Source organism: Puma concolor, chromosome A2, assembly GCF_028749965.1.
Source record: "Puma concolor isolate L17-30 chromosome A2, mPumCon1.1.hap2, whole genome shotgun sequence".
Classification (NCBI taxonomy): Eukaryota; Metazoa; Chordata; class Mammalia; order Carnivora; family Felidae; genus Puma; species Puma concolor.
In genome coordinates, this window is record NC_141668.1 from 113,091,991 (window position 1) to 113,111,185 (window position 19,195).

At 47.5% G+C, this 19,195-nt stretch overlaps 1 protein-coding gene across 3 annotated transcripts in view; it reads left to right on the top strand.

The window, feature by feature from the left end:
* EEFSEC (eukaryotic elongation factor, selenocysteine-tRNA specific) overlaps positions 1-19,195 on the top strand; it is a 252,616-nt gene that overhangs the window by 78,374 nt on the left and 155,047 nt on the right. For all 3 annotated transcript variants that reach the window (XM_025922542.2, XM_086697291.1, XM_086697292.1), the window contains exon 2: positions 8,212-8,419. In XM_025922542.2, coding sequence (XP_025778327.1) covers positions 8,212-8,419 — 208 coding nt within the window. The remainder of the gene's footprint in view (positions 1-8,211; positions 8,420-19,195) is intronic.

Consider the following 19,195-nt stretch of genomic DNA (forward strand, 5'->3'; position numbering starts at 1 on the left):
GTTTGGCCGCGAGTCTCCAGCGTTTATTGTTTTTTGGCTTTTCCTCCGTTTGGCGGGGCTCCAGCGCCTCTATTTGTCTGCTATCTTGTCCGCAGCTGTTTATTTTTTTCCTGGGTCTCTTACACGGGCTCTCCTTGTTCTTTCCCCTGTTCCTCCACTGCTAACATGGCTCCCATTGTTCTCCTCCCGGGTTTCTTTAGGTGCTGATGAATGCCTCCTTTCGTTCCCTCCTGAAGGACCGTGCCTCTGGTTTTGGACGTGTCCTAGAGGACGCTGGCAGTTTGCCTTTGCACACCTTGTGCGCTCTCCTTCCTCTTCCCATCCCCAGGGCCTTGCCCGCCTCCTCCCTGGGGTACCGTAGGGTTCCCTGGAGACTCGGCCATGCGGGACCCTGGCCAAGAGGCAGCTGGCAATAGAAAAGGAAGACATGTTTAAGTCAGCCAGCCCTGAGTTCTGGCCCCGCCTCTGCTGGCTACTGTTGTGTGACCAGACCTCGGATTTCTCGTGATTCGAATGGGAGAGCCTCCTCCTCGTGGGACGTGGTGAGGGTCAGAGCTAACACACGTCAAGCTGGAGTCATGAGCCCGTTTGCCTGTTAGGAGCCAGGCTGATGGCATAAATGCCAGGTACGGGGCAGTAGGGAGTTGTGGAGACCAGGGTAAAATTGGGAAAGATAGCCGCTCTCCAGGGGGCAGCTGCTCCTCAGCCACATTGGGCTCAGGCCCAGTGTTGCCATATCTGCCGATTCATAAGGATTTTATGTGACCTCTCGAACTGTGTTTCCCAGTGCATTCATATTCCCAGAAGCACCATGCAGGCTAAACAGTGTCCTTTCTAGAGCCTGGTGTATCTTTGTCGGTTTGAAATCAGGGATGCGGATGGTCCTCAGCCCGGGGCCTGGCACTGATCCAGCCCCCAAGCCATGGTAGCAGTCACTTGGATTGTGGCTGCTCTGGTTGGCTTTCTTGTCAGTCAAGGGGTACGCTGGTTCCGCCGGCTACTAGGTCAGCTTCACTCCTGCTTGCTACCTACAGTATTTGGAACATCCGAAGCTTGTTCTTCTCGTTCATTTGGTGAAGCATATCATTTTCCTAGAGAGCAGGAGTGAGGGAGGCTGTGTGAATGGGCTATGGAAGCTTGACGACTTGTTGAAGATGTCCAGTCCTGCCCAGTCAAGTTCTCTTTCTCAGGTGTCTCCCTGCTGGTCTGGTGGGATTTGGCGGGATGTTTGTGGGGGAGCCTACCTTTGCAGACTGGGTTAAAACCATAAGGGCTTCCTGCCCCTTGGTGGATGCAGTGCTCCAGGCTGTGGTCTGGCACTCATCCCCTGTGAGGGGCCTTGTGGATACTGCTGGATCGCGGGAGGTATCATTAGTATTTGTTCCATGCTGTTGTTGATACTGTCTCTTCTCTGCCTGGGAAGGGCATGGGGCCTTTGTGGACATGTGAGCCACAGGGAAGGAGATGGCCCCTTTTGAGCTTTTACTGTGCTGGGCTTCATGATACAAGTCCCAATACTGATAGTAGCTTGTGTTTCTTGGGCTCTTAGTATGGGCCACGTGCTGTGCTCGATGCCCTCCCTGCACCTTAAGGTGTTGTCTCTGACATCAGCAGGATATAGGGGAGGAATCCCAGGCTCTAAGAGGTCAAGAGGTGTACTCACATGCGTGCCTGAGGCTGCACAGCAGGCAGGGGTGAAGCTGTGCCTTGGCTTGGGGCCAGCCCCTCAGGCTCCCCGCCTCCCTGCCCTGCCGCTCTCCATAGCATGCCTTCCAGGGCACGTGAGGTGGCCTTCCATGCTCCTGCAGCTTTCTTCCCGCTAAAGGGCAGCACCCTCTCCAAGGCTTTCTTTTGCTCACATGCCCCACGTACAAGTATGCCGTCCCTCTGGGCTCTGTCCTATGTCCGTATCTGAGATTTTCAACCAGGTCAGTCGAAATCACAGTGGGGTGATCATCCCTGTTTTACAGATGAGGAACTAGAGCTCAGAGAGGGTAAATAGCATTAAGAAATTTCCCTCTGTCTGAAGGTGTTCATGAAAATGGTCATCTGATAGGAGCAAGGGGCATGGTCCTCGGAACTTCCTCCAGTGACTGGAGTCTCCTTTGGCTTTCTGTCCCCCCACTGGAGGCTCTGGGCCTGGCCAGCAGCATGGGAATTGTGAGGGAGGCAGGTCCTGAAGAAAGCCGGCAAGGGGAGTGAGGAGAGGGGCTGGTGGGCAGTGTGTGCAAGTTGGACATGCGCCTGTGCCCAGGTGGGTGCACGTCTGACCACTCTGCAAGCTTTTCCTTCTCCGCTCCTCTCCCCCCCCCCCAACTTGGTCAGTAACCTCAGTTCTTTGTCCACATGTGTTTGCCTGGGGGCATCCTGGACAGGTGGGAACAGCAGCCTCTGAATGTGAGGCTGGGCAGAGAGCTTGGCTCGGCACCAACAGCCCTAAATGTAGCTCCGCTTACTGAGTGCCCGGCTGGCCTTCCCCTTTGATTCCATGCCCCCTACCCCCGCCCCAACCTCTTGCAGTGGGCATCTTTGTTTAGATTCTGATTTACAGATGAGGAAATGGAGGCCCCCAGGGGTGCTGTGGTTTGAATGCCCTGTTGGGTGCCTCCGAGCCCAGCGCTCACCTCTTCCTCCCACTCATGGCCCTTGGCTCCCCACCTGCACATGGACCTTCTTTACCAAGCCCCTTCCATTTCCAAACCCTCTGATTCTGTGCTGAGGAGGGCAGGACGGACATCCCTGGTGCTCAGCTGTACACTCTCCTGTGCCAGTAGGAATCTGAGAGGGGGTTCCCAGGCCACTGTACTTTGGAGGAAAGGATATAGAGGGAGGAAAACTGAAATGCACAAAATGGACACACACGGGGGGGAGGGTGGGTGGGACTCTCCTTGAGAGGAATCATGGGCTCCGGTGTGATGGAAGTCTCGATGCCTCCTGGCCGAGAGGCGGGGCCAGGACAGGTGAGCCTGTGTTGGTGTCAAAACGATGCTGGCTTCTCACCCTAGCTAGATAGCCTGGGGCAAGTATTTAACCTGCCCGAGCCTCAGTCTTCTTGCCTGGAAAATGGGGAAACAAGCAATATATTGAATAAATGAATACAAATAACAGCAATACCGACGGCACCTTGGGATTGTAGAGCTGCAGCCCCTCCTCCCGCCCCACGCTCCAAGGGGGACTTCTGACACTTGCTTTGCCATTCTGCAGCACCCACAGGGGCTGGTGCACAAGTCCCCACCCACGCACGGGGTGAGCGTTTCACTCTGGGCGCAGGATCGCAGCCCAGGGACACAGGGTGCTGTGGGAGAAAGGGGTCCAGGGGCCCATGTTCACATCGCTCCAACTGAGCCCTTGCCCCTGACTTGACTTGGTCACTTCACCTCTCTGAGCTTTTGTTTTGCCGTCTGTGATTCTGTGATCCCCACATGGCAAAGTTAAGACGAGAAGCAAACGTGCTTGCCACAGTAGGAGTTGTAGAAGGAAAAACAATCACAGCAGCTAACGTTATGGAGGATTTCCTATGGCCGACGTGTTGTTCTGAACCCGCTCCGCGTGTTATCTCTTTTAACCTTCACTGCAGCCCGCTGGCTGGGCTCACCCTTGTCCTCATGGAGACCAGGAAGCTGAGGCCCACGGAGGTCTGATGTATCCGGCGAATGGGTTGGAATAATAATAGGACATAAATTGCCACTGCACTTTTATATTGTTGATGACAGTGTATTTACGTTGTTTATTGAATATTTAATAAGTCACTAGTTAAAAATACATTTTTCTTTATTTTAAATTTAATACTATTCTCTTCTTTTTAGGATGTTCATTTTGATTAAAAAAAATCACGTTTTGATTAAATACCTGATTTTGAGGCTGCTAAAATGTTTAAAGTTTTATGTTCAGTTTCTCTGGCTGAAACATTTTTTTTCTGCACACGCATGTTTTCCGCCTTCAGTCCCAGAAGGAAAATTACATCTCACAGATAACTTACACTTTGTTAAATGCCGACCTTTGTAAGTTTTTCTTTATTTTTGTTTTTGAAATGATTAAGATGTATCCTCTACAGAATTGGAAATTGTAACTTATAAAAGTACCGAGAAACTTGAACCCTGTTATAATTATTCTGCAAACCTTTAAAGGGATCTATAGTCAGAACAACTAGATGAGAAACTCTGATAGACTGAAAAATATAGAGGGTCATTTGTAAGCTGCAAGTTCCTGACTTGTGTTTCCCGCCCACTCGCTCGCTGTGCCCCTTTCGTCTCAGAATGGTTTCCTACCCTGGGTTCGTGGGAATTGGGAAGGACACTGCTTGATTCATTCTGTGGAAGTACTGGGGATCTTGAAAAAGACAAGATGGGCCAGTTATGTCACTTCCTGTCGCCTGATCAAAAGTTTGATGAAGCAACGGGAGTAACTGAGAGCCGCTGCTGGGCAGCGGGCAGTTGCCTGATGATGACCCCTGGTTCTCAGTGGGGCCTGTCACGTCGCTGTGACCTCTGGTCTCTTTAGAAGTGCCTGATGTTGGCAGTGGGTCTGCTCAAGAGCCTGGCCTTTTGGAACGGAGCTGTGTGCTCCCTGCAACAAAGGCGGCTGGCTTGTGGACGCTGGATTAAGGCTGCAGAGGAAATCCTGACCAGTCTGAGTGTTTGGGTCTCATCTGCACCTGTCTTTCTGGCTCTGTCAGGCCAGTTTCATCTCTATCCCCAGGATCCCAACAGGCATCATAAGTGAGATGGGCTAAATACGTAGAATATACGAGTTCTTCCCCTCCAGCCACTGGGCCAAGACAAGGTGCTCCTGGGTAGTTTTATATACCAATGGGGAACTGAATCTCTGAGAAAAGGAACAGAGTCCTAGTGAATAGAGTGGGGGGGGGGGCAAGCTATCATTAGCTCAGTTCAGTCCATGAAAGATTGCCCACGCTGTGCCCGCTAGGTCCTGTGCTGGGTCCTACAAATCCAGATTGACAGCCCGACCTGTGATCTGTAAGCTCTGAGCATTGGGGTAGTTGGGGAGGAAGGGCCAAGGGTGAGTGAAGTATAGGTAGAAGGGCAGGAGCAAAAGCTGGGCAGGGAAGGGTGAGAATTATCGTGGAGTGTACCTTGATTCTCAGTGTGAAAATGAGGAGTGGGCGAGGAGTAGGATGAGTAAGAGAAGAGGCTGGAGAGGGGATGGGTCCCCATGTGGAAGGACAGGCCACATGGCACATAGGTGAGGACAGGCACCAGCATTCAGATCTCTCCTTTAACACCTATTTGCTGAGTGACCAAGGGCAGTTACCAAACACCTCCTCATCCGTAGAGGGGGTCCATGGTAGTTTGGGTAAGAGAGGGGATGATGTCTAGGTCCTAGAGGGAGCCAGGGCAGTTGGAAGTACTCTGGAAAAGTCCTTGAGACATCCTTGGGATAGCGTAGCCTTGGCTTTGTGGGCACAGCTTTGCCCACTACAGTTGGGGGTCACCTGGTCAGGTGCTTGGGACCATTTCGTGTGAAGGTGGCTCTCCAGTCTTCCTGGAGAACGGCTCATAGGCTGGGAACCCCAGGCACTCCTCCTTCTGCTCACCTGTGGGCTTTGTCCTATCCTGCCTCAACACTTTGCTACACAGCCCTGTGACTGGTGACAGGTTTGCTTGGGGAGAAGTCACCTCTTCTGGGGACAGCTGGGCTCAGGCTTTGAGCGGGGGTGTGCATGTGCACACACACATGTGCCCTGGGGCAGGGCAGGGAGCACCGGGGAGGGCTCCGTGAGGTGCACCCTGGTGCGCAGCGCAAGGAGGACGTGCCAGGACCGTGAGGTAGAAGAGGGGGCCCAAGGCCACAGCACGGAGTTCCCGTTCAGTTAGAAGACAGCGAGGGGTCTTAGCAGGGGAACAGCAGATCAGCGTTTAGTTCATTATTTATGTACGTCACGTCATTTTATTTATTTCTGAATGGGTACTGCACACCTGTGTAAAAGGTACAGAAGAACACGCAGTCTGGTTTCCTTCCTACCCCATCCCACATCTGCCACCTGGCTCTCCCGACAAACAACCAAAAGTTAGCTGTTTCTTTTGCATTCCTTCAGACATGTTTTATGTGCAGAGGAGCAAACACTTCCTCCCATACAGCACCCATACACACACACCTTCCCCCCCGCCCCCCACTTTTGACACAGATTACATCGCTCTGCCCTTTGTTCTTCTCACTCGCTCTACCTTGGGGGCTGTTCCATAGTGGTACACAAAGAGCTTCTTCATTCCTTTTAATGGTGGGATAGTATTCTCCTGGAGTGGGTGTAACATTCTTTGTTTTTAACATGCCCCCCGGTGATGGGCATTTACATGGTTTCCAACTGTAGCTACAACAAGCCTGCTTACACTATGGGGCGCTGCACATGTGTGTGGGCTTGGCTGGGTCAAAGATGCTGTGAATTCTGATAGCTGTTTTCTGATTGACTTTCATAGAAATACCGATTTACCCCCCTCCCTGACTCAGTGTATGAATCAGTCATAGAGTTTTAGGAAGTTCCTTCTGGGAGGCTGTTTGGAGGATGGATTTCAGAGGGACAAGTCTGAGGCAAAGAACAGGTCTCTTCCCGCTAGGGAGCAGCTGACATGGGCCTGCCATGCGCCATGGGGGTTGAGGCTGCAGCAGAGATGCATCCCAGAGGGGAGCTGGTGATTCGGTAGATAAGAGAGGGAGTCTGTCAGATGGTGAGGTTTTTAGACCTCCATTGTTTAAAAGGTATGGGTGATAGAACCAGCGTCATCCCCTGCCGCGTCCCCACATGCTGCCCGGTGGGACAGGGGAGATGCCAGTGCCGGCTGCTGTGAGCACCAGCCTGCCCCTCCGGGCCCCTTGGACCACAGCAGCACGGAGTCCCTGGGACTGGGTGAGGTGGAAGAGGGGGCTTGGGAGGGCAGACAGAAGGGCCAGGGAGGATAGCTGGGACGTTTTGAGGCCTGCCTAGAGCCGGAGACGCCTATTGTTTCTCCTGGGGGGAGGCTGTAGGAGCTGCGCACGTCAGTGGTGACCAGGAAAGAATCCTTCAGCAGTGCAGCCAGGCTCCCCGGTGTCTGGTGGCCCTTAGTGCCAAAGCAAGTACCCCGTGAGTCCACCTTCGTCTGAAACACTGGTCGTGGAGATTAAGGGGTTGACTAGCGCACACAGTAAATGTGCCAGCAGAGAAAACTGCCCTCCTCCTCGCCTTCCCTCGCTCCCCAGGAATGATCTTGGGTCATGAGAGTCACCTACAGAGCAGTCCTCCTCCGTTTCACCACAACAATAGTTGGGTCTTGGAAATCCCTCCTGGGGCAAAGGGGGAAATAGTTGCATATTTCTGTATCCCCCAAAATAACTTCCCGCCCCCTTTGTTGGTAAAACTACTTCAAATCCCATTAAAAAGGACACATTCCCTTCATTGGCTAACTTGAGTATTCCTAACATGGCTCAGGGCGGTTTCCCCTCATGGACTCCTCTGTAATTCCTCCCTCTGCTGTTGTTCAGCTCAGGTGTGACTGTGTATTTAGGGCATGCTCCCAGCCAGGCATGCATGCATACGTGTAGAATGCACACACATGCGCACGCACACACACATATAGAAATACACGTACATGCTGGCGGTGCTCAGCGTTGATGTAGTTGAACCTTGGGTTGCTCTTACCTCCTTGAAAGGACGGGAGCCTACCACCTGGAACGGAGAGGACAAAAGAAGCGAGTAGATGTGACGCAGCCATGCGTGGGAGGATCATGACTAAACCCAACTACCGTGAGGAGAAGACCCAGGAGCCATAGAGGAGACGAGCCCCCACCTCCCCGGTAGTTTTCCATTCCTTCCATCTGCTGTCTTGTGAAGGGCAGATCTCTAGGCGTTTGCCAGGTCTAAGATGGGAATAAAATGAAGGGATTGATGCAGTGAAAGGGTGTTTTGGGGTCCCCAGCCCTACTGCGTGCTGGCCGTAGCTCTTGGTGGGCTCTCTGTATTTTGCGGGCCTCAGTTTCTTCCTCTCCAGATGAGGTAACACGCCCGTCCCTCATGGTGGTCGTGAGGATTCAGTGAAATCATGTTGGTCCGAGTCCGTCCCCCATGGCCGGGGCTAGGAGGCGTGTGGTGGTCATCCCACCCACCTTTATCTTCATACTTGAATTTGGCTGGTTCTGCTGAAGCTCAGGAATTGGGCAACTTTCTACAGAGTCCTCTCCCCCATTTCCCTTTCTAACCTTGTCTTTCTCTCCTTGCAGGGGCCCAGATCATTGATCTGATGATGCTGGTCATCGATGTGACCAAAGGGATGCAGACCCAGTCCGCGGAGTGCCTTGTGATTGGGCAGATCGCCTGCCAGAAGCTGGTCGTGGTGCTGAACAAAACAGACCTCTTAGCTGAAGGGAAGAGACAGGCAGCGATTGATAAAATGACAAAGAAAATGCAGAAGACCCTAGAGAACACCAAGTAGGTTTGCTAATGAGAGGAGTGTCCACATGTCTAAGCTGGCTCTGGGGCATGCTTCATTTCATTAACACAGGTTGGGCAGGCGGGTGTCAGCTGTGGGTCCTAGTAAGCGGGATCTCACCTGGCCCTTGCGCGCGGCAAGAGTAAAAGACTAAGATGCTGTTGCAAGAGACCAAAAACTACAGAAGCGTAAAGAGACTAGAAGCTGATTTTCCAGGTAATTTCCTAACGTGAGCACAAGGGGGTTTCTTCTCTGTACAGCATTCAGAAACCCCAGTGTCCTCCATCCTGCTTCCACTTAGGGTGTGTCTCTGTCCGTGTGGTCAAAGCCAGGCACAGACAGTGCTGCATTCACGTTCACAGGAGGGTCCAGTGTATAAGGAACGCCCAGACTGGAAGAGGCACACACCCTTGCCACAGATTCTGTGGGTGAGGCCTCAGTCCTGCCCGTTCATGTTGGTCATGCCTCGGTGTCAGGCCAGGAAACATATCCCCTCACCATCTGCTTAGCTGCAACTCGGTTATCTGAAGGCGGAGATGAGTTTTGGTGGATGACTGGATGTTTCTGTCACAGAGGCTTGTAAAATTGGGTAGATGGATGGGCAGACTTTGCTGTTGGAGGGGAGACTGGGAAAGGTGAGATCACAAAGGACCTTTGTAATATCTCATGCCAGCGAGTTTACGATTTCGTCTTGCAGAAAGTAAGGAGTCCTTAAAGAGTTTGTGCAAGAGGTGGCTGAGAAGTTCTCCCATGCAGAGCTGACTGGTGGCAGGCAGAAGGGATGGCTCAGCGATGATGATCCAGGGGGAGCCGAGACAGAGAGGGAGAGGCAATTTGGTGGTGTTCTCAGGGAGAGAAGTGTGGTCCGAGTTAAGGCTGTGGAGGGAGGGGAGGGGTGACTCGGGGAGACCTTTGACAGGAGAAGCAACAGGCCTTGTCAAGTGATTGGCTACGCTTACGGTCCTTGAGGACATGTCCATGAGGGCAGAGAGGTAGCGGTGCTGTGGGGCCGTGGGACAGAAAGCCGCCGGGTCGCTCAGGCGGCCACAGGAGTGACTTACTCTGGTGTGGTCAAGAGAATGAGAAAATGTCCTTGTTGAGAACACAGTGTTGGCAAACCTCATTGTTTTATCAATTCCTCTCTTCCTCTCTGGGCCAGCGCCTTTTGATCAATACTAAATAGCGGTCACTGGGAGACAGCGATGCTTCCTCTTTGCTATGCAGCCTGAGACAATATCCTGCTGCTGCCACCTCTCCTTCTCCTGCCTGTGGAGGGCAAGCAAGTAGAGAGTGTTTTTGTTTCCCCGTCATAAAGATTGATATGCCTTCCCATTTATGATTTTTTTTTTCAGATCCAACACCTGCAGCTCTCCCTCAGAATTCTCAAGTTGGTTAAATTAAAGCTCCAGCCCTGTGAATGGGCCAAATATGTCATAAAAGATTTCCTAGCACTGCCTTTTGTTAGCAAAATTCATCAATCCGATAAAATCGACACATTTAGATAAGTGTTGCATAAGAATTCAGACTTTGTTATTCCCAACGGAAGTGGATATGAGACTGTAAAAAGGAAGATAAAAAATTATATCTTCTTTTTAGTGAGTTATTTGATCTCCCTGCCGTTTTATTTACTTGTCAGAAAGGGGAGAACAGGTCCTTTGGACTCCTGCGTGAAGACCCAGTACAATGTCAGTATCATTTGTATATAAACGGGACCTTCTGGGAAGGGTTTGGGGTACCATTAAGGGTAAATTAATATTAGCTATTTCGATCAGTTAAATTTAAGGCAGATTCTCACCTTCATGTTTAAGTTATTATTCCTATTTTAATTTATTGCTTGAAGGTCAAATTATGGACTGTATCATATCCAGAGGCAGTTGTCCACCTGAAACCTCTCCTCTCCTCATTCAGTGCCCGGAGGGCGGGGGGAGAAACTCCCATAAAAGAAAGGATTGCCACCCTGATGGGTTGTAGCTAGTGGGCTCCAGGGCCGGTGGCCAGGCCAGGTTGTAAGAGAACATGAGCTTTTACCTCTGTGCAGCAGAGAACTTTAAGTCATCTTAAGTGACCATCTCCTTTCCTTATGGTCCCTTGTGAAGTAAATCCTTTGTAAATGCTGGCCCATATGTGAAGAAACTTTCTACCTAAAAAGGAAAAATTTGGGTTGATGAATTATGTACATATCAAAACTGAAAATATAAAACCTGTTAAAAACATAACGTATTTTTTCCATCCAAAGAGTAATTAAAATTAGAAAATGGAGAAAAATGATTAAAAGAAAGAGGAGACCACCCAAAGATTTCTTTTTTCAAAATAACTGCTGACATTTTGGTTTATTTCATTCCTATCTTTTCACTGTGTATAATATTACCACCCCCCTTTTTGTCCACATTTTTTTAATTGTGGTAAAATATGCATACTAAAATACCCATAAAATTATTATTTTACCCATTTGCAAATATACAGTTCATTGGCATCAAATACATTCACAAAGCTGTGTCTCCATCACCACTGTCTATACCTAAAACTTTTTCGGGATTCCCAACAGAAACTCTGTATCCTTTAAATAGTAACTCCCCCTTCTCTCCTCCCCTTCCCCCCCATAGCCTTTATTCTGCTTTCTGTTTCTTTGAATTTGCCTATTGCAAGTACCTTATATAAATGGAGTCATATATTCGGCTTTCTGTGTCTGGCTTATTTCCATTAGCATAATGCTTTCAGGGCCCATCCTTGTTGTAGCAGGTGTCAGAATGTCACTCCTTTATAGCTGAATAATTTTCTATTGTGTGTATGTACCATATTTTGTTTTTCCATTCATCATGGATAATCACTGGTCTTATTTCCTTTGGCTATTGTGAATAATGCTGTATGAACATTGGTTTACAAATATCTATTCAAGTCCTTGCTTTCAATTCCTTTGGGTCTATACCTAGGAGTGGAATTGCTGGATCATATGGTAGTTTTATGAGTAACGTTTTGAGGAACCACCAAACAGTTTTCCACAGTGGCTGCACCATTTTACATTCCTGCCAACAATGTGTTAGGGCTCTAATTTCTCCACATCCTCACCAACACCTGTCATTTTTCTTCTTTTTTTTTTTTTAAATAGTTATCCTAGTAGCTATGAAGTGGTATCTCATTTCGGCTTCCCCTATCCCCTTTTGCTGGTTCCCCCACCACCACCTGTATTATTGAGAAATAGTTGACATATATCAATATATAAGTTTAAGGCATACACCATGATGGTTTGATTTACACATATTGTGAAATGATTAGCAGTCAGTTCAGCTAACATCCATCCTCCTATATAGATACAATACAAAGAAAAGAAGGAAAGAAAAAAGGAAAAAAATGTTCTTGTGATGAGATTTCTTATGATCTACTCTCTTAACACCTTTCCTGCATATCAGATGGTAGTGTTAGCCACAGTCATCATGTTGTACATCATGTTTCTAGGACTTATGCTACAACTGCATGTTTGTATCTTTTGACCACCTTCTCCAATTCTCTCTTTCCCAACCTTCTGCCTCTGGTGACCACAAGTCTGATCTCTTTTTCTGAGTTGTGTTTCTCGTGTTTTTGTTTTTGTTTTTTTTAGATTCTGCGAATAACACACAGTATTTGTCTTTCTCTGACTTCTTTCGTTTAGCATAATGCCTTTGAGGTCCATCTATGTTATAGCATATGGTAGGATTTTTTATGGATAAATGATATTCAAATACACACACACACACACACGTACATACATACATACACACCACAACTTCTTTATCCATTCATCCATCTATGGACACTTAGGCTGTTTCCATGTCTTGGCTACTGTAAATAATGCTGCAGTGAACATGAGGGTGCAGATATCTTTCCAAGTCAGTGTTTTCATTTCCTTTGGATATATTCCCAGAAGTGGATCATATGGTAGTTCTATTTTTAATTTTTTGCAGCTCCTCCATACTGTTTTCCATAGTGGCTGCACCAGTTGATACTCCCACCCATGGTGCACAAGCGTTCCCCTTTCTCCACATCCTCACCAGCATTTGTTATCTGTTGTCTTTTTGGTGGTGGCCATAGTAACACGTATGAAGTGATAGTGATATCTCATTATGGTTTTAACTTACATTTTCTTAATGACTAGTGATGATGAGCATCTTTTCATGTACCTGTTGGCCTTTCATGTATCTTCTTTGGAGAAATGTCTATTTAGGTCTTTTGCCCATTTTCTATCAGGTTTTTGTTGTTGTTTTGTTGGGTTTTTGTTGTTGTTGAATTGTAGCAGTTCTTTATATATTCTGGATATTAATCCCTTGTCACATATATGATGTGCAAATGTTTTCTCCTATTCTGTAGGTTGACTTTTCACTTTCTTCATACTGTCCTTGGAGGCACATGAACATAAGGGAAGGGAAACAAAAATGATATAAAAACAGATAGGGGGACAAAACAGAAGAGACTCATAAATATGGAGAACAAACTGAGCGTTGCTAGAGGGGTTATGGGAGGGGGGGTGGGCTAAATGGGTAAGGGGCATTAAGGGATCTACTCCTGAAATCATTGTTTCACTATATGCTAACTAATTTGGATGTATATTTTAAAAAATTAAAAATAAAATTTAAAAAAAGTTTTTAACTTTTATAAAATCTAATATATTGATTTTTCTTTTGTTGCCTGTGTTTTTGGTGTCATATCCATGAAATTGTTGCCAAATCCAATGTCATGAAGATTTTCCCCAAATTTTTTCTTAAGAATTTTGTAGTGTTAGCTCTTAAGTTTAGGTCATTCATCTACCTCTAGCAAATTTGTATATATGGTGTAAGTTTATGTATGGTGTAAGTTAAGGGCCCAACTTTATTATTGGCATGTGGCTATCCAGTTTTCCCAGCACCGTTTGTTGAAAGGATTGTCCTTTCCCCTTTTACCCTTGTCAAAACTAAATTGATCATACATGTGTGGGCTTACTTCTGGGTTCTCTGTTCTCTTCCATTGGTCTGTGTGTCTGTTCTTATGCCAGTACCACACCACTTTGTTTACCTTTGTAGTAAGTTTCAAAGTCAGGAAGTTGAGTTCTCCAACATTTTTATGCTTCTTCTCCAAGATTATTTTGGCTATTTGAGGCCCCTTGCAATTTGGAGGATCTGCTTTTCCATTTCTGCAAAAAGTGGTTGTTGGAATGTTAATAGGGATCGCCTTGAATCTGTAGATCGCTTTGGGTAGCACGAACATCTAAACAGTGGTAATGAAGTCTTCCAGTCTATGAACACGATGCCTTTCCATTTGTTTAGATCTTTAGTTTCTCTCATCAGTGTTTTGTAGTTTTCAGTCTACAGGTCTTTCACATCCTTGGTTAGATTTATTCCTAAGCATTTAATTCTCTTAAATGCCATTATAAATGGAATTGCTTTCTTAATTTCCTTTTCAGATTGTTATTTGCTAGAGTATAGAAACACACTGATTTTTGTGTGTTGATCTTGTACCCTGCAACTTTGCTGAATTCACTTCTGCCTTTGAAACAGATGAGGTATTTGCATCTTGGATTTCTACCTGTGTTACTTAACATCTGTGTAGCACTTCTTCATGTAACCATCACTTCCTTGTTGGCCCTTTAGATTGGCATAAGGTTTCCTTCTTATAAGGAAGTAATCCTGGGGTGAACATTTTTGACCATCCTTAAACTTTTTCTGTATTCTCATTTTTTTTCCTCTTGAGACATTTCCAGGTGTGAGATTACGGGACTGAGCGGCATGAATCCTTTCAAACTTGTGTAGTGCCGTATTCTTTTCCAAAAGTGTTTACACAGGTGTTGGCAGCTACCTTTGGTTTCTAATTTTAACATATATTTGAAACTTAGTAGGACAGAAGTGGTATGTTACTCTTGTTTTAATGTGTGAATCCATAATTATTGGGGACATTGAACATTTCTCCTTACATGTACTAAACAGTTGTGCTTTTGTGCTATGTGCTATGTGCTATGCCCATATATGTTGTCTGTTTGCTTCTAGCGATTTTAATGCTATGTTTTTGATTTTCAGGAGTGTTTAATATTAACAAAGATGTTGTTATTAATTAACCCTTTGCCTATCGTATTTGCTACAAATAAGCCTTCAGCATTTGTTGGTTGTCTTTCCATGTTAGTTGCTTTTTTTTTGACATGCAGAAGTTTCTAATTTTTATGTAGTCAAACTGTTTGATTGTTTTTCTTTGTGATTTCTTTATCTTTGAAAGCACTTAAAATTACTCTTGCATAAGCATTTATCAATGTTAACAGAAATCAAAATAGAAGATAAAAACGTACCCACAATCTCTCCAATGCATCAAATTAAAGTCTTCTTTCCCTAGGATCCCTGTCATTCTTTCCCACATGTACATAATTTGAGGTAGTTGTTATCACAACATTGACACTGTTCTGTGTTCTAGGCTTTTCTGTTTATTTTTCCACTAAATGTTATCATCTGACAGCATCCTTGATGCATCTTTCACTCCGGCTGCCTCTGTGTTTCCTCCTACTTTTTAAACACTTTCTATTTCTTTGTTTCTGTTGTAGCCAAGGCCATCTGCTAAACCCACCCGGGGCTCCCTTGGCCCTGACTCCCTCCCTGGGATTGGGTGCATTGCCAAATCCCAAGTGACTGGGCTGCTGCTGAGCTGACTTACAAGGTGTGCCTTTCATACTGGCTTTGTGGCCAACTAGCTGTGTGGTCTTAGGCAACTCACTTCATCTGAGTTTGTATTTCTTCTTTTGTAAAATGGGCACTGTTAAGTTCAGCATTTGTTGTGAGAGAGCGTTTGACGTGGGCCCCGGCACACAGTAGGGTCTTAGCAATCACAGCTGTAAGGTGTGGAGCACCTACTGTGTGCCTGGCACTATGTTAGGGATTTCCCATACCCAGTCCGATCCTCAGTTACCCCAGGAGGGAGGTTTTGTATCTGGGTTGACTGGTGAGAAAAAAAACAAAGTATAATAAATGCTGGTTATTTTGAATTTTACTATTCCAGACCTAAAACTTACACAAGTATCCCCTGCTTTTCAAAGATTGCATAGCACCACTTTGCTGTTATGAAAGACCTACCTTATTAGTTCTTGTTTTCGCTAACCAAAAGAAATCTGGAGAGGATTTTTGTTGTTACGAAAAAAGGCGAAAAGCGACAATAGTGTTCAGTGTCTGCTTTGCAGAGCGTCATTATAGAGGCAGTGTGCATGCACCCCGGACAGCGAGAGCAGCCCCACCAAGTCCCTTTCCCCGGGACTGCACTCAGCATCCAGCCGCCAGAGCTTTGAACTGTGTCTGTGAGCATCTGTGCTTTATGTCGATTTATCTTGTGCATCTGTTAGTAAGATGTGTCCTAAGGTATCAGAAGAGCCTAGGAGAAGTTATTTTTTGGGTCTGGGAATGCTAATTTCTCCATATAAACGAATGGTAATTGCTTCTTTATGCCATTTTGCCTCACTGAACATTTCATAGGAACGCTCTATTTTCAGATAGTGGGGAAACCTGTAGTCTATTGTTTATGTCTTTTACACAAGTTACACACACACGCGCATACACACACACATTTTAACTTATCTCAGATCGTTTTCGTGTGTTGTCGAAGGTCAGCCTGCGTGCATAGTCAGCATGTCTGGGCTTGCTTGGAAGCGTGATGCACCACAGCTGTGCGGGGAGTCTGGAGGAGGTGGTGGGTGCTGGGAACAGGAGAAGCACTTGAATGTGCTCCAGGTCAGCCCCTGCCTGCACCGCTGAGCTGTGGGGCTGGGCTCAGGGCTCATCCTGACATCTCTGGTTGGAGCCTCTTGTGCTTCTAGAACCCAGACACCAGTCTGGATCTGAAACCCAGGGCGAGAGGGGCCTCTTTTCCCCCAAGGGGCTGCTGAACTCTACTTCTGCCTCCAGAAGCCAGGATCCCCAGTGTGTGGCATGTTCAGGAAATCAGCAAGGCCAGCTTCTCTTGAGCCTGGGAAAGGGCCAGATACTCAGCCCAACACGCCTTTATGTTTTGTTACAATACATTGCCCAAAAGGGTTTGGATAAAAAATAATTGAATTTCCGAAAGCTTTATGGTTAATCGCTGGAATTCTCAGTGCACGCTTTTACCCTTCCCTGTCCCCCTGGGCCTCAGGCTCATGGAGTGTAAGCAGAGATGATGCACATGTACTGGGCCCTGGCTTGTGGTTGGGTCCTGGGTCACTGATTGCCGTGGCTGGAGCCCTCCCTACGGACTGAGAATGGACACTTCCTCTCCTCTGTCATGGGAGAGGCCTGGACTCTGGACTCCTACAGACCAGCCACTTACTCCCTGTGCCCCCTGGCAGCCTCAGGCAAGTCACTTGGCTTCTCTGAATACACATCAGAGGCCTCCTGCTCATGGGGTGTTGGGATCACACGAGAGCACGTAGCACGGTGCTGGCACAGAGCAGGGTGTCCGCTCCTTTCCTTTCCTTTTCTTTCTTTTTCTCTTGTGTTTCTTTCTTTCTTTCTCTGTCTCTCTTCATTGGTGTTTTTATTGCTTCCCTCTCTCCCCTCACTATTCTTTTCTTTTTCATTCTTTTCCCTCCATCCCTCCCTCTCCAGTGTCTCTTCTTTCACAGTCAGCTCTGGGTGTTGGCCTTCCCAAGGCTAATATCTCCATCTTGCCATTTTTGCGGGGTAGCACGGCCCGTCTGAGCTGTTCTGGGGTTGTTGGGTGAGTGGGTCGCAGGCCCTGTTTGGAATCTCCCCTGTGAACTTGCATCATTTTGTCACACTGACCTTTGGGCAGCCAGTGGCTCCAGAGATTGTTTAACTTACTCTCTAGGTAACTCCTGCTTGTCAGAGTTACTTCCTTTCTTCTTTAAAAAAAAAATCTGGGGTACCTGGGTGGCTCAGTTGGTTAAGCATCCGATTTCAGCTCAAGTCATGATCTCACGGTTTGTGAGTTCAAGTCCCACATTGGGCTCTGCACTGACAGCACAGAGCCTGCTTCACATCCTCTATCTCCCTCTCTCTCTGCCCCTCCCCCACTTGCTCTCCCTCTCTCTGAAAAATAAATAAACATTTTTAAAAATCTAGCTTTTTAAGGGCTTGCCCGCCCAAGCAGGCCAGACCCAGTGGGCATAGAGTCAAAGACCAACTGAACCAAGCCTCCCACATTCTAAGACATGTACTGTGTACTTGAACAAGAAAGACCAACTTGTGGAGGAAGTAACAGTGGGAGATTTGCCCAGCAGTTCAAGAGGAGAGCTAAATTGGCTTCTCCAGAATATCATGGGGGGCTTCTGAGAAGGAGAATTTGCTTCTGGCCTGGAAGTCAGGAATTTGAATTGGTTCTAGAAGTGCAAGTGATAACCAAGCAGGGACAAGTTTCACAATATGTGATGCAGGTCAGGGCATTGACCACTCAGAAGGGATGTAGGCGGCTAGTGGCTGCCCTGGTTCCAAGGACTGGTTCCAGACTCCCCACAGTACTTTCCACACATGAACTTATTTGCAGTGGGAGACAACCCTGCTGCATAGGTCATGCTGTTTCCTATAAGACAGGGAAATGGAGGCGGAGTCAGATTCGGATCGGTATTCCTAGGGTCCTAGGTTTCTTGCTCAAAGTCCCATTCTCTGTGCCTTGCCTCAGGTTGCCTGTCACCAGGGTTAGGTTTGGATAGGCAGAGGAAAGGAGGGGAGTGGGGGCAGCAGTCGGAGTAGAGTTTGGCACTAGGCAGAGGCTTGAGTTTTTACCTGTATTTCCAGGGGTTTGATGAGTTGGGTCAGTATGAGAAGGTTGGGGCAGACCATAGAGGGCCTTGTGGGCCAGTCTGGATGCTGGGCTTCATCCTGGGATAGTCATGGAGCCCCTGAAAGTGTGTAGGGGAGAAGGCTGATACTTCAGAGTGGTGTAGGTGGAAGATCATCACAGCCATGGTCAGTGCCTGGTATAGGGCTGTGCAGAGACTTTGGAAAGTAGTTGGCCTGGGATGGTAAGAGCCTGACCCAAAGTGGAACTTGTTGAGAATGAACATCAGGGGATGGATTGGAGCCAGATCCCAAGAGAAGAACTGATCAAATGCAGTGACTGAGGAAGACAGTGGTGACCATGCAGCCAGTGATGGCTTCAGAGACCAGGGAATGTTGTCCCGTGATCAGAAACCAGGGAATGTGGTATTGGGAAAGTGTTGCTGGCAGGTGATGGTACATGGTTACAGTGCGGGAAAGGGGACTTACCTGAAGACACAGATTTGGGAACCATCCACAGAGAAGCCTTGGCACAGGTCATCAGAGTATGGGGAACACCTGGAGGATAGCAGTCCAGGGGGGAAAGAGCTGGACTCTCAGGGTACTCTTGGGAGAGACTTGCAGTGGCTAGGGAAGGAAGAAGGCCTCTTGAGGAGGTAAAGGCCCTCGATGGAAGGCCATGGAAATAAAGCCTTGGGGTTGTGGGTGAAGAGGGAAGGGAGCCAGCTGGCTGATGATCATCTCGGTCAGATGTCATAGAGAGAGTCTGAGGGAAGAACACTGACTTGACCAGTGGAGTTGCTCTTGTCCTTTAGGAACTTAGTTCTCTTCTGTGACCCCTCCCCCATCCCTCTTGAAGTCAGAGTTGGTGCCCCAGACCCTCTTGACCCATTGCTTGGGGAGCCCCTTGTTTATTGTGCAACCTTCATGAAGGCCAGCACAGAGGAGATGCTTAGTAAATGTCCCTCAGCTTAAAAGCAGAGACAGAAATGATGTTGTAAGGAAATCAAGCTTAAGCTCCTGGTGAGTAAACAGAAGTGGTGTTGATTTTGAAATCTGAGTGGGGAAAGAGTGAATGGTGTCAAG